We start from the raw sequence: 14,792 nt of genomic DNA on the forward strand, positions 1-14,792 counted from the left end.
TCACTTCATCGCACTCATTCAGATGGTTTAGATAGCCTGTCGTTGATAAAAGAGTGAAAACAAAACCTAGGCTTCACCTTCTATTCTTCTTTTACACAGTTGTGATTATCCGTGCCCAAAACTATTTCCTGTCTTCAACCCAAACGCCCTGACAATCATCTTTTAATAGCGAGCTCACGGGATTAGACAATTCGCTTCTTGTGAAATTCCAAGGCTGCGAGGCCGTACGATAAACCGAGCTCTGCGACTGGATGGACCAAGACATACCTGATCCTTGTTGTCGCATCAATGTGATTTGTGCATGCAGCCGACACTTAAGCCACACCGTAAATTTGAGCTGTTTTCAACCAATCGCCCAACTTATAGTGGATTTCTGGCCCCCTTGCGTATGTACGGAGACATTGCAATATCACATCGGTGAAAGTTGAGCAACCGTGAGGCGCCACGCTCGACCAATATATGCAAGGTTAAGACACAAATGCACATGTCTCATACTTTGCAGCCATCATGTTCCATTCACGAGGTAAAGAAATAGGCTGGCATTGGGCGCAAGATTGCGTTGTGACGTAGGATAATGTTTCATCCGCTGCCGGAGCGAATGCGATATATCCCTTGCATCTGACCGGGTGGACAGATTGTTCATAATGTATGTAGTAATAGGATAAATCATGGAATTAGTCTTGAGACAATGGTACTAAGCCTCACCGTCAGCTTCTTCTCCAGCCTCGTGATATAAAAAGACAGACTTCGATGGCCGTTCGTAACCTAACTTCCTACATATCAAGCCAATCTCAAAAATTCACTAAAGACACGAAGAAATAACTGTTTGTCCCTTCATATCCTCATAATTTGGTACAGATACTAACACTTGCAGACTCTCAATATGTCGCTTCCTACTCTCAATCATGTTTTCACCATGGCCATTACTCCAAAGGAGCCGGTCGACACTGGTGAAACTCCAAGAGGAAAGGCCAACTGGTTCGAGATCTCGGACGGCATTATCACAGCAGCAGATGGCCAACACATCGCCGATGTCCTCTCCGGAGGAGGAGACTATCTCACGCGATATGTCGATGAGAACGTCGCAGAGGTGGACATGCGACTCATTGCTAAAGACTCGGATGACCAACTTATGCGCATCACCGTGTCGGGATACGACTACCTCGACCGAGCAACTATGCTGGCCTTGGATGGCAGAGCTGGCGAAGACCCAGGAGCCAACAACTCGGGAGTCACTGAGCCTTACGGCTTTGAAGTTTTAAAGTTCAATACGGCGAGTCCAAAGTACAAATGGCTAAATTTTGCTGTCCTTCTTGCGCGTGTCAAGTTTGTCGTCGGTAGCGCGGGTATTGAGAGTGTTGTGTACACTACCTATCAGGTGTCCAACTGAGGACAATTAGAGTGTTCCGGGACATTCGATGGGTATTTAAAATCCAACATTTAGATACAGTATACGAAGCAATATTTTTGTGAATATTTGTAATTTGCTCCTGTGTATATTCTTCTCTACTCTATGCTGGGGCAAGTATTTGGCTAGATACATCAAAGCTATTCCCGATAGTATTATAAAGATTATATGAGTTTAAACCTTCTCAATCTTCTGAAAGGTGTTGACAGCATCCATGACAGTGTCCTCCAATGATCGGTACTTGACACCGAGATCTGTGTTGGCCTTTGTAGTGTCTACGATATAAGAAGGTGGAATAGGTGCTCCAGTTTCTCCCTTCGGGGTAGTTTCCCTGAGTCCAGGGAACTTGGCACGAATGATGTCGCAAATCTGCTGGTAGCTGTAAGCCGAAGCAGCAATCAGGTAGCGCTGGTTTGCGTCTGCTGGCTTCTCGAATGCTTGTACGTGGGCTTCGGCGACTTGTTGAGAAGGAAAGTTAGTGGTAGGCTCTGATAATTTAATCCTTGAATTGAGTGCTTACAATCGCGGACATCGACATAAAAGAAGAAAGCCGTCGGTGGAACTTCTTGTTCTGATCCGTTAAAGAGGCTGTAGATATCGTTAGAGGAAGTATTTAGCTCTTTGGGGCTATGTACATGGTGAATGAGAGGGCCATCGATGAACGGAGGGATCGATCCATAAGTCCCGTGTCAAAGTTTCCGATGCAATTATATCATTGAGATGTCTCAACTGCTGACAAAGGTAATTCGCTATCTCACATCCTTCAACAGTGGGAATAACGCAGCCGGGTGAGAGTTGTGCCGCATCGAATGACGCCAAGTTCAGTTTGCTCTGGCCGGAAAGGATATCATTAGGTGGAGAAAACTGAGGTGCTGCATCTTGTCGAAATCGTCCATTCATTTCGATCCTCTTCAAAATATTAGTCGGTCCATCTAGTTTGAAGTTTATAGACTTACCAAAACAGAGCAAGCCGGAGAGGAGGTGAGTGTAATGAACCCTCGCCACCTTTGAGCTGGATGATGCGTGAAAGCCCATCCATGTGTACTTGGAACATTCCAGGCTCCTGGATCAAATTCTGTAATTGTTAGAGCACTTAATTCTTGAACAAACAGAGAGCCTCGAAACCTACCGCGTATGCGGCGGATGTCAGAACAGCGATGACAACCTCATCACTAGCACCAGTTGCCACGCTGTTCAACTGCTGCTGAAGATTTTGCGTTGAGATCATGTAGTACTGAGCGTCTTCGCCCGAGTCGCTCTGTGATCCCAGAGACGGTGTGCTCGACGATCGCCTCCAAACCCGAACGACTGAAATGGATCGGACCGACTCGCGTCCAGTACCGCCATCGATCTTGGAAGGACTTGATTGGGCAAGGCATTTGGATTTTGAATTGTTCCATCAAGCAAAGGCGTGACATCTAGCTCTATGGTTGTTTGGCGTTGGCCTGGGCGGCGCTGCGAACTCGTCTCTGCGTTTCTTGGTCTCTCCCGGTCTCATCCCCAGACAAGACAATGAATTCAAATTCTTTTGCACGAGATTCATTCAAGTCTTTTCTTGGTTTCCGAGTGGGCATTTTCTTGTTAAAAACATCTCCTTATTATTGCGAGAATGAGATCGTGTTGAGGCTTCGATTCTTATTGAGTTTAATGTTGAAAGAGTTAATCAGTGCTTACTAACTGCTTCCTAGCTAACATGATATTCCGCTGAGCCAGGCGCCACCTCGATCGCAAGATTCCAAATCGGCATTGCTGCTGGCCTTAAGGGAAGTCATAATGTTTCTGAATCCTTCTTTGCGTTGTATGACTATTAGATTGCTCTTGTAGACTGAAATTAAATGCAAAACGATGACGTCTAGACAATGGCATTCAAGCTCTCTCATACCATGAACAGTAGCGTCACGGATATAGATGCAACGTTCACGATGACTCTCTCACAAAATTATACGAACGAACCATTAATCATGCTCTTATGAGTAAATAGTGTCTAAATTAGAAGATCCCACTTTGTTTTGCTCAGAATACATGACATGCCCGCACTTCTAACCTGAGCAGTGACCAATGCGTTTTATAATCTGTATACAACCTCAAGCTCTGAAGAGGATCCCCCACTCTCAAAAGGTCGGGCAGATAAATTACCTGTGGGAGATTTTATGACCTTGCATACAGCCACAAAGGCCCTTGTTTCGACTGGTTTGAACTTTTGCTTCTATATCGTTCTTTTCTCACCAGCAGTTCAGGCGCTTGGTCGTGCATTTCAATTGGTGCAGTTTTGTCTACCGCAGTTGGGCCTCTTTCACTGCGGCCACAAGCGTTTCAGGTTGGATGCATCGTCGCCCAGTTGTCCATGTATATATGCTCAGAGGAAACCCCAAATGATTATTATAAATTTTTCGTAAATAGTAGAATTATTTGGATTTCATCATTATCCATCTCTTTGTCAATCGGCTTAGACACTGTGCTCGTTGCACACGGAACTGACACGTTATGGATTGCTCGCAGCGCAAAGATTTTGTCAGGAAACCGAAGGAACGCACAATGCCATTGCTGCTAACACCATTTGAAACATGTTATGAAACAAAAGGCAAACCGTGGAATGTATTTATTCCCGACCTTGACGTTACAGAATACTTGAAAACTTTGGATGAACCCCAAGAAACGGAGCTCCGTAAGAGAGCCGAAAATCTGACCTGGCGAGCACTTAGTGTTAAACTTTCTATGGTCTCAGAGTTTTATTGGGAAGCTTCTGCTTGGCATGACGTGTTTGGCAAGATTAACAATAATGAGAATCTTAGAATGTGAGCTTTTTTGTCCCTTTCAGATATGTCTACTTCAAAGTTCTTGGAGTGTCTTACAATAACTAACTCCTTATTTGTTCATTTTATAGTGACAAGAGACCATATCAATTTGTGGAACCGGACAGCGCAGGCAAAGAATGTGTCAAAACACGAATCCCAGATGCGTCATTTGGCATTAGAGGTTTTAGCTTTATGTGGCTCAACTTTGGGGGCCAAATTTACAGAAGTGATCCTCAGAAGAAGCCGAAGCCACTGCTACAAGACAGACGTCTTACCAAAATGATGTATAATCCCCAATGCGGCCTTGTCGTCGATGGAATGTGGGGAGAAGAAGCCCTTATCTTTCCATTTGCTGCCTATGAGGCTAAAAGCGGCTATGAGGGTTACGATGCAGCTGAAAAGCAGATCAAACATGCTTGTAGCACATATCTGGCGATGTTGGATGACCTAGCCCGTAACCCAAACAATGTCAGCGAATATCAAACAAAGGAGAGTTCTCGGTTTCAATTTTTCGCGTTTACATCAGATGCAAGCCTGTGGAGAGTGTATGTAGCATGGAGTTCCTTGGACGTTTGTGTAAGTCACTCTTCTAATTAAATGTATGCATAAATCAGACGCTAATTGGCAAAACTATGCGTGTAGATGGTCGAAACAATTTGGAAAGGAGATATTTCTAAATCTTGTGATGCGCTGCAGCTACTTTATATCGTGGACCAGATACACGAATACGCTATCAAACATCATTTAGCGTTTGTGTTAAAGCATCTGGAAGTGTGGTGTGCTCGGGACAGCCAGAACCGTTTGCCCAAGCATGAGTTGACGGCACACAAAGAATCGCCACGTTGGGCCATCCTCAAAGAAGAATCAAAGGTCATTAAGCAGACAAAATCACAACAAACTCGCAAACGAAACCGGGAATCTTCTGGCCAATCTTCTGACTCTACTCAGACGCAGACAAAGCGTAGACGTGTCTGAGAGATAGAGGAGTTACCATATGAGTAGCAGAAGAAATGAAGAATAAAGTTACTGCAGTATATCTCGGGGACATATAAATACTATCGGACTTTAACAAATCCAGCTCCAGAGAGGCAATGCTTAGTTTTATAGATGATGTACATAGTAATGTTTATCGTGAAGAAACCTCGAACTATTTCCACATGTTTCGATCAGTGTATGCAATGTTTCGGCATTTCAGCCAACCCAGCCAGATTATCATAATCAAATGGCATTCCAATTTGGGTTTATGCAGGAGTTATCTGTTGGTCGCTGTGCCATGTATTGGAACGCCTAAACTGATATAGAAAGCTGGTACCAACAGTTTATTTGTAACATTCATCTAGATTGGGAAATGGAGGCGGCTGTGCTGAGGCTCATGAAACAACAAGTTGGTCGTATTTTCGGCCAACGTAGAGTTACACTCAGCCGGGTGAGCGGCCGTTGACAGGCAGATTTATATGCATTTGTCTCGTATTTCCAGCCGCTTAAGCCCCAAGGCCGTGTTGATGGCCGACTGAGGGGCTCAAGAGAGAAGTGGCCAGTATTTCTTCAAAGAGTTATTCCACTTCATGGCTGATCCTTTCTTGGCGGGCGCTTAACACAAGGCTCTGAGCCTTGCTTTTCTCCCAACGTGGATGAGCCTAGCCTCTGTGAAAACAAACGCTTCGCCTCTGAGGCCTCTTGCAAGTCTACATAATGCGCGTAATCCACAAGCCAAAAGCGCACCGGTATCTCCTTACCTAATACGGATAGATATATTGAATCAAGACAAAAGACCATAACACAATGTCTTTCTCTGTACCTGCTTTATTAGGCAGGATGGCGTAAGTCGATGTATGTTCCAGAAGAATAGATTTAGAATTGAGCTAAGTTTCTCTCTAGATTTCCAAGGAAGCGCGCCATGCCGTTGGTTCCACAACTATTTTCCAACCTAAGAGAACGCGATTCACTCACCACAAAAGCCAAGCTATGTTTGCGATTCTATCCAGTTGTTCGCACTTCGCAGTACCAAATGGCTTTGAGTTCTCGACAAATAGATATCATTAACCAAAGAGCTTCCAAACTATGCAGAAGTGTACAGAGTATGAAAGGGCAGGAGTTTTCGGAATTCTCCTGGGAGGTTTCTGCGTGGCAATATGTTTTCGGCTTGATTCGTGAGGACGAGTGGCTCAAAATGTTAGTATATGTCCGCTTTTAGATGTAATTGAGCAATTTCCTTTGTTCGTAATACTAACTTCAGCATTTTACTATGAATTAGCGATAAAAAGGCGTATAAGTTTGTTGAAGAAGACTCCGATGGAAAGAAGATTGTCAAAACACGGACTCCAGATGCTACATTCGGTCTCGCCACACACGACCCCAAAACTCTTCATCCCAATCGCCAGTTTATGGCCACCGGCTACCAAGCAGACTATATCACCAAGGAACTGGATGACCGGCTCTCCCAAGATCGTCTCAAATCGATGACAAACAACCCAAATTGCAGCCTGGTTGTTGATGGTGCGTGGGGAAACGCTAACATTGTGTTTCCGTTTGCTGTCTATGAAGCAAAGAAACGGGCAGCCGACTATCGAAATGCCAAGCAACAAATTCAACATGCATGTCAAATATATTTGTCTATGCTAGACGACCTCGCAAGGAATCCGGATAATGTTGCCAAGTACCAGTCCGCAAATTCTTCTCATTGCCAATTGTTTGCGTTCGTATCGTACGGATCTCAATGGGCGGTTTATGTGGCATGGAGCTCTTCAAAGACATGTGTGAGTTAAAGATACTTTGTCACCTAATGCACCATTCAAATGTCTGATTTGAATGCCTCATAGAATATTGAATTACTATGGACCGGTGACGTTGCATCCTTTACCAATGCATTGAATCTTTTGTGTATTGTGGACCAAATCCATGACTACGCCGCTAAATATCACCGCCCCTACGTACTGGATCATCTTACTCCTTGGCTCGCTTGGAGTGAGAAGCATCAAGATGATGTTATTCCATTAGAAGGCGTTAAACCAAGTCACCCAAGCTGGCTATGCTTTGAGTCCGATATGAGCCTGTTTAGGAAAAACAAACTGCAGCAGGCACGAGAACAAAGAATGAAGTTGCATGCACTTCCTGGAGCGTCGGGATCGAAAAAGAGTCAGGAACGAAAGGTAACATTAGGTACTTCTACAAAGAATCGGGTTGTTAAGAAGGTGCAACGAAAGGATGAGCAAAAGAGCCAAGAAGAAGGAAAAGCAGAGTAAAGCAAAGACGCATCGACGGCGTGAACAGGTTTTGAAACTATAGTGATTTTGATAAGTATATGTTGGTAGTTGGTGGTTTAACTATGTACTTATGTAAGAGTATTATTAACCGTATGAAAATATCACGAGTTCACATGATAATATAGCAACACCGCAACTGCCGAATGTACAATAATCAGCGTCGGTGGCATGTGGATCTGAGTATTTGTCTATGCCTCCAACTGCCAATAGCTAATGATCTTAAGTTAGAGACTTAGTAAAAGAAATATTTCTGTATCAATACACACCACAGCCAATGACCCCCAACAAAATAAACCCCCCAAACAACTACCGATATGCCGTCGTCCATCTGATAAACTGTACGCCTTTGCAGCCCTCAGTGTAACAGACTGCGCTAATCGCAATCCCAGCCTCGAGTTTCCATTACGTACAATCTCCCACGACGGCTGGGCTAGATCCTCGGCCCCGGGACCCACTTGCCCGGCTACGTTCCGGAGATGCCACCGGCCACAACGAAGCTCTCCAGTTGTTGACAATCGGTGTTATCTGGATGGTTCATGGCCATTACTCTGTATGTCCGCTCTCGGAGCTCTAATTCAAATCCCCATCGTAGCCCATAGCTTAAATGATTGACAGCTGGGCAAGCAAGATAGTCCCAAAGGATAACACCGGTTCAAGTGAGACCCTGGTCTCAGATACGGATCATCGTGACCATTCAGAGAGCAAGCCCTTGTGACAATGTTGTACAGATAATTCATCAATATTGCTTTTTTGCCTCTTCTGACTTGCAAAGGGCGTAATTCTCACAATGAGTGGGCCCATACGATTACGGACCACATGTAAGCAACGTGCTGTGGCTTGATAGAGAGTCCATATTGTATGACGGCGTCTGTCTTTGCACAAGTACAGGCGTCATCATTGTAGATCTACAGTTGAGAAAGTTTAATCAAAGAGCGTTGCCTAATAACATCCACTGCCGCAAAGAATAAAATTCGAAGCATCCTCGTGTTCTATTACAGGTACTACAAAAACCATGGAAAGTCTGAAGAGTCGGTAGTTGAACTGCATAAAACTCCACACTCGTATGATATTCTTAGGTCCTAATACTACATCAATTTACTCCTTGATCTCATTAAATCGGGTCAAGATTCCCTAGGTGGGTCGTTACCATAGCCTACTCTCGTACACCGATGTTTCCCGGGACACAGGGGGGATCAGTAAATATGGCCTCCACAGAAACAACTCCGAACTCTCATCTCAGCTCGCGAAGAAACATAAGATATCTTTCCTCTCATCCGGAGCTAAACAAACTAAGAGTCAATAGATTCCCCAGATTACCCCGGACGAGATTCCGGGGACAGGTGAGCAGGATCTTTCCCCGGATATATCCTGTTCAAATATTGGACGGCTGGACTTGCAGTTGATCTCTGCAAGTTTTATCAAAATCTTCTTCATCCAAATTTTGTTCACGCTTACATTTACATAATGGCTTTTACAATCACTGAAGCCGATGCCGTGGATACAACCTCCAAAGGCAAAGACAAAAAAATCGACGATAATGCCATATCACGCCACCTATCCAACAACGCCACCCAAGCCGATCACGAAGGCCAAGGCAAAGCCTACGACGTGGAAACCCAGCGTGCCATCCAAGGAGACGCTCACTTCCATCGTCTTAGCTGGCGGCGCCTAACCGTGGTCCTCATCGTCGAAGCCATTGCCCTGGGAAGTCTCAGTTTACCTGCGGCCTTTGCAACCCTCGGCATGGTGGCGGGAGTGATTCTCTGCATTGGCGTTGGCCTTGTGGCCATGTATGCGAGTTACATACTAGGAGAAGTGAAGCTTCGATATCCTGAGGTTGCGCATTATGCGGATATTGGGAGGTTGATGATGGGAGGAATTGGATCGAAACTGTTTAGCATTATATTTGCTTCGCAGTTGATTCTGATTACTGGGTCGCATTGTCTGACGGGGACGATTGCTTTTGAAACTATTACTGGGAGTGGAGTTTGTTCTCTTGCTTTTGGGGTTGTTTCGGCTATTATACTCTTCCTACTGGCGATCCCACCGTCGTTTACAGAGGCAGCGATCTTAGGGTATATCGATTTCGCCTCGATTATCATAGCCATTGGCATCACCATGATTGCAACTGGCATTCAGAGCTCATCTCAACCTGGAGGTTTGGGAGCTTCAACCTGGTCTGCCTGGCCCCAGAAGAATTTGACATTTTCAGAGGCAATCGTTGCAGTTAACAGTATTGTTTTCGCATATGCCTTTGCGGGTGCTCAGCCTTCCTTCATGGACGAGATGCACACGCCCAAGGACTATATCAAGTCCATCTGGTGGCTTGGAGTCATCGAAGTTGTTATTTATACCATTACAGGAGCTGTCATCTATGCCTTTGTAGGCCAGGATGTTCAGTCGCCTGCCTTGTTATCAGCTGGATCAGTCGTTTCTCGAGTTGCATTTGGCGTGGCGCTCCCCGTCATTTTCATTTCGGGCTCAATCAACACCACTGTCGTTGCTCGCTTCATTCACGGCAGGATATACAGAAATTCCATCACCCGTTATGTGAATACAGTCAGAGGCTGGGTGTCCTGGCTGGCAGTCGTTGGGATTGTGACGCTGATCGCGTGGATCATCGCGGAAGCTATTCCCTTCTTTTCAGAACTATTGTCGATCAGTTCCTCTCTTTTTGTGTCTGGACTCTCTTTTTACCTACCACCAGTGATGTGGTATGTGTTGCTCAAGGAAGGCGAGTGGTACGAGAGACGGAATTGGAAGACTGCCTTTTTCAACGGCAGTGTTTTCATTATTGGTATCATTATTCTCGTTTGTGGCACCTATGCTAGCATTGTCGAGCTGGTAAGTTTTGTTTTCCCCCAATCTTCTTTGAGGTAGTTCTTGTGCTAACTACTGCTACCAGATTCACAAGTTTCAGAGACATGCCGTCAATAGGCCATTTACATGCCAGTCCCTTGCTTAAGCGGACTTATAGCTCTCTTTGGTGGTCTAGGTAGAACTTATTAGATTAGATCAAAATCGCCAAACGTATCTACATAATAACCTCCTTAAGAGAACAATTACACGAATACCTACTTAGTGTCAATACCTATTTTGAGATGGGTAACGTGGTGCTTATATGGACAATTAATGATACACTTATTTGACTCGCATACATCACGTATTCTCAAGAGTCATCTACATTCCATGTTTAACAAGAAGCTAATTGTAGACATACATTATCTATATCCATCTATCTCTCCATCTATCTTTCTATTTCTATGACTACAGTTATTAATTCTTTACTGGCGCATCATACACCTTCTTTCCTCTATACCATGTCTCCTTTACTTGTGCCTGAAGTAACGACTGCGCGGTCCATTCCATGTTGGCCACCACAAAATTGGCCTGTAAACCCTTCGCTAGGCTTCCAGTCCAGCCCTCGGCAAAACACGAGTACGCGCTCCCATGTGTCACTCCCTGCATAGCTTGGCACAGGGATAACGCGAACTCGGGGTTCACCACCGTCGTATATTCCCTGTCACGCACAGATCGCCGGGTCGTCGCGGTGTAAAGATTTCGAAGAACATCCCATGAGGCAGTGGGAGAGTCGGACCCGATGGAAATGTTGGCTCCGGAGGCAGCGAAATCGCCATATGCGAAAGCCCGTCCACAGCGAGCCGTACCCAGCAGTTCCGGCCAGGCCTTGAGCAGGACTGGATCGGCATGAGCGGGCTGGATGGAGGCGGTGATGCCAGCAGCGGCAAGTCGAGCCCCATCACCAGGGCTAGTGAGTTCGAGATGCTCAATGCGATGGCGGCGACCCGGGGTACCGTGTTCCGACAGCGCATCGATGGCAAGTTTGGCAGCGGCATCTCCAATGGCGTGCAGAGCACACTGCAGACCAGCTTGATCTGCGTTGCGAACGATTGGCCCAAGGGCTTCGGGCGACCAGATGGGATCCGTCGATACGCCTGTAGTGGAGTAAGGCTCTATCAGAGCTGCCGTACATGAGTCTACAACGCCATCGCACATTATCTTGATGCCCACGATGCGAAAGTCTGGCGAAGTTGCAGCGTTGAACTCTTTGCTTAACGCAATTGCCCGAGTGAGCTCTTCCGAGTCGCCTTTTGTAGAATTTGTGGGACGAACAAGCCAGTGAGCTGCAATATGTAGAGGCAGCTGGCCGCCCATTTCTGCGCGGAGAGTCTGTAGTGCATCCCATGCAACGTCATCCATTGCCATTTCTACACATCCAGTGCATCCGACGGCATGGAGAGCCTGGATCGCATCTCGCATCGCTTCAACTCGTTCCTCCGGCGTAGCAATTTGTGCCAAATGCGGCCATACTAAGACTGTGCACGCGGCCTCGCTAAGGAAGCCAGTTGCTTTGCCTCGCGCATCGCGATGAATGGTTCCTCCTACAGGATTTGGCGTAGATTCCACGCCCATCTCTTCAATAGCTGCCGTGTTGCACCAGCAAGAGTGCAAATCCCTCGATACAATGTAAATGGGTCTTTGATCCAAGTCGTCCAGCATGGAAACGTCAGCCTTTCCGTCAGTCATGAATTCCATCCAACCACCACACAGAATGCGAGGTGCATCGGGATGCGTTGCTGCGTAAGTGCTGATAGCGTGGCGGATCTCTTCTAGGCTCTGACATCTTTCCAAGTTTAGTCTCTGCAGAGACTGACCTAGCAGGAGGGCGTGTACATGGCCATCGATGAAGCCGGGAAGAACGTGATGGCCATCAAGATCCCGCACGCTGGCGCCTTTTGAAGCAGCCACAGCTCTGATGTTGGCATCGTCACTGCCGATGTATTCGATGATGCCATTTTCGACAAGCATGCAGTCGTAGAATTTGGCATCATGCTCCTGTCCCTTGGCTTGAGTGGCAAAGAACTTGCCGTTTGTAAACAGAGTGGTCGTCATCCTCTTCTTTTATGGGGGGGTCTGAACGTATCAAGTACAACAATGCTCAACGCTTGGATGCTGAATGAACAATTCCCATCCATTTAATGAGTCTGAACAGGACTATTTGAAGACGACGATTGACTCGAACAGACCCGGTTATCCACGGGGCCACCTGATGTCCAGAATGGCAGCAGCCTGCGACAGACTATTAGCCCAGGCCATCTAGCCCGGCCGGTTGACGATAGCTCGGGAAGGGTGGGGCCGGAGCATTTCTTTGAGAGGCGGCTTCGTTCAAATGGTGGCTCCCCATGAGGCCAGTAACAATCCGTGGTGGTGTCTCAGACCTGCGTGGGTGGGGGGGAATCCCTCAAGACAGTCCAGTGCCATCGATCTGGAGGGGCTTCATGCCAGCCCATGTCTGATGAGTCAGGCTTACAGCTGGGCTCGCTGCTCTCTTATCTACCGTAGCACCCATCTTCCCCATGAGGGTCATGGGCTGACACATTTTCCCCAACTTTGCCCACATGCAACTCGCGAACTTCCCACACTCGCGTCTCCAGATTGAGGCCCCCCCCCCCCCCGTTACACCCACGCCTCGCACAATGCTGCCAGCCAAGGTGCCGGTAAGGAGCAGGTCCAAAAGAGGGTGCTGGACCTGTCGTATCAGGCACCGCAAATGCGACGAGGGCCACCCCTTCTGCAAGGAATGCGACAATCGCAGCATCCACTGCCACGGCTACGGCCCCAGGCCGTCGTGGTTGGATAACGAGGAACAGGTTCGCGCCGAGCTCTCGCTCGTCAAGAAGGCTGTCAAGCAGAATGCAAGGCTGCTGAGCAAGGGTCCCATCAGACCTGTTGGGATAGACCCCCAATTACGGACAATCTCAGCGAAACAGCAGCAAGACGCGGTCACCGGGCCCGAGCAGGCCTTGTGGGCCTCCTGCCCAAGTCAGGAAATGCGGTTCCGGGAGGCCGAGCTCATCATGCTCTATCTGGACTACATCTTCTTCATCCAGTATCCGTACTACACTGACAAAGCAGAGCTCGGCGGCCGTGGTTGGCTCTTCTGGTTGTTGATGAACAATCGTCCGCTTCGACAAGCCTCGCTGACTTTGGCTGCACTGTATCAGCGAACCAAGTTTGCGCGGGGAACCGAGTACACGGAAGCAGAACTGATAGAGTACCACACCACCGCACTGAGTGCCATGCGACATGCATTATCGGGGAATGAAGGTGATCTTGCACTAGACGTCGGCGAGAGACTCATCACCTTCATCTCCAGCGGCTGCTGTCTGATTAGTTTTGAGGTTCGTATGAGTGACCATGTGTGACTTCAGAGCGCGTACGTGAAAGCGAATTCATCCTCCTAACTCGGGCGCATGGTATAGGTGTTGCAAGGCGGCTCAAAGGGCTGGCAGACTCACCTTGACGCTCTTACAACTGTTGCGAGCAAGATTAGACTACCGCCATTCGAAGACTCAGATGATGACGAGTCGCCACCACCATACGCGCCCAGCGGCCCGGGCTCGTCTCTCCGGCGTGGAATGAAATATGCAAGGCGTTTCGAAATCACAAAGCTGCTTTGGTTCGAAATCCTGTCGACAGCCTCCTCCGGCATACCTCCCCGCATGCCCTATCGACAATGGCTTGACTCGGAAGAGATTCTCATGGCGGACTTTGTCGGTTGTCAGAATTGGGTGATGCGACTTATTGGAGACTTGTCTATGATCGAGGCAGGAATCGACTTCCCCGGCTTGGACGAGAGACGAGCATCGCTGGCCAACATCGAGAAGATGCTGCGAGAGGGTATTGAGAGGCTGCGCGTGCAGAGCCGTTATGTTCGTTTGCCCTTGGTCCCTTGTTTAGGTCTATCGCACCACCACCAGCCATACTGACAATCTATTGCAGCCCAGTGCCCCAGTTTCCTGCTACATATCGCGAGTGTTTGCAGCCGGAGCCCTCGTGCATCTCCACCGGGTCCTCGCAACGACTCACCCCGCCGAGGCCGATATCCACGGCGCCGTTGCCGCCGTGATCAAGGAACTAGAGCAAGCCCCTGAGAAGGTGTCGCTTCGAGGCGTAGTTTGGACCATCTGCCTGGCGGGATCGATGGCTCGACCGGATCAGCAGCCGTTTTTCGAGCGCCTCATGACACGGATCCTGGGCACGGCGGAGACCAACTTTGGCAACTGCGAGAGCGTGCAGCGTATACTGAGGCACTGCTGGACCAAGAGACACGAAGATCCCCTGGCAGAGTGGACTTTACGGGATGCCATGGAGGAGATTGGCGACTATCCGCTGCTGGTGTGATTTGACGCGTCCCTTGGCCACAAGCGCCTGCCTGGTTCATTGTTTAGCGACGGAGTTTATGAGCATCCTAGGCTGAATAGCGATGCGATATGGTTTTGGATTTGCAAGGACTGCGTTATT

General features: G+C 47.7%; 6 protein-coding genes across 6 annotated transcripts; 4 read left to right on the forward strand and 2 right to left on the reverse strand.

The window, feature by feature from the left end:
• Window positions 1–883: 883 nt before the first annotated feature.
• On the forward strand, window positions 884–1,390 carry Triagg1_1546 (uncharacterized protein; the record flags this gene model as incomplete). Its single annotated transcript, XM_062895628.1, has 1 exon — window positions 884–1,390. One exon carries the CDS (start codon window positions 884–886, stop codon window positions 1,388–1,390), a length of 507 nt encoding a protein of 168 aa, XP_062759885.1.
• Window positions 1,391–1,582: 192 nt separating this feature from the next.
• Triagg1_1547 (uncharacterized protein) lies at window positions 1,583–2,636 on the reverse strand (the record flags this gene model as incomplete). The annotated part of the gene is made up of 4 exons (XM_062895629.1): window positions 1,583–1,866; window positions 1,929–1,996; window positions 2,365–2,483; window positions 2,538–2,636. The coding sequence occupies 4 exons, from the start codon at window positions 2,634–2,636 to the stop codon at window positions 1,583–1,585; spliced, it is 570 nt and encodes a 189-aa protein (XP_062759886.1).
• Window positions 2,637–6,283: 3,647 nt separating this feature from the next.
• Triagg1_1548 (uncharacterized protein) lies at window positions 6,284–7,445 on the forward strand (the record flags this gene model as incomplete). The annotated part of the gene is made up of 3 exons (XM_062895630.1): window positions 6,284–6,375; window positions 6,458–6,959; window positions 7,023–7,445. The coding sequence occupies 3 exons, from the start codon at window positions 6,284–6,286 to the stop codon at window positions 7,443–7,445; spliced, it is 1,017 nt and encodes a 338-aa protein (XP_062759887.1).
• Window positions 7,446–7,740: 295 nt separating this feature from the next.
• Triagg1_1549 (uncharacterized protein) lies at window positions 7,741–10,431 on the forward strand (the record flags this gene model as incomplete). Its single annotated transcript, XM_062895631.1, has 5 exons — window positions 7,741–7,804; window positions 7,856–8,016; window positions 8,770–8,806; window positions 8,866–10,310; window positions 10,372–10,431. 5 exons carry the CDS (start codon window positions 7,741–7,743, stop codon window positions 10,429–10,431), a joined length of 1,767 nt encoding a protein of 588 aa, XP_062759888.1.
• Window positions 10,432–10,742: 311 nt separating this feature from the next.
• Window positions 10,743–12,380, reverse strand: Triagg1_1550 (uncharacterized protein; the record flags this gene model as incomplete). Its single annotated transcript, XM_062895633.1, has 1 exon — window positions 10,743–12,380. The coding sequence occupies one exon, from the start codon at window positions 12,378–12,380 to the stop codon at window positions 10,743–10,745; it is 1,638 nt and encodes a 545-aa protein (XP_062759889.1).
• Window positions 12,381–12,886: 506 nt separating this feature from the next.
• Window positions 12,887–14,672, forward strand: Triagg1_1551 (transcriptional regulator family: Fungal Specific TF; the record flags this gene model as incomplete). The annotated part of the gene is made up of 3 exons (XM_062895634.1): window positions 12,887–13,669; window positions 13,751–14,200; window positions 14,271–14,672. The coding sequence occupies 3 exons, from the start codon at window positions 12,887–12,889 to the stop codon at window positions 14,670–14,672; spliced, it is 1,635 nt and encodes a 544-aa protein (XP_062759890.1).
• Between the last annotated feature and the right edge of the window lie 120 nt (window positions 14,673–14,792).

Source organism: Trichoderma aggressivum (assembly GCF_033847375.1).
Source record: "Trichoderma aggressivum f. europaeum strain CBS 100526 chromosome Unknown scaffold_003, whole genome shotgun sequence".
Classification (NCBI taxonomy): domain Eukaryota; kingdom Fungi; phylum Ascomycota; class Sordariomycetes; order Hypocreales; family Hypocreaceae; genus Trichoderma; species Trichoderma aggressivum.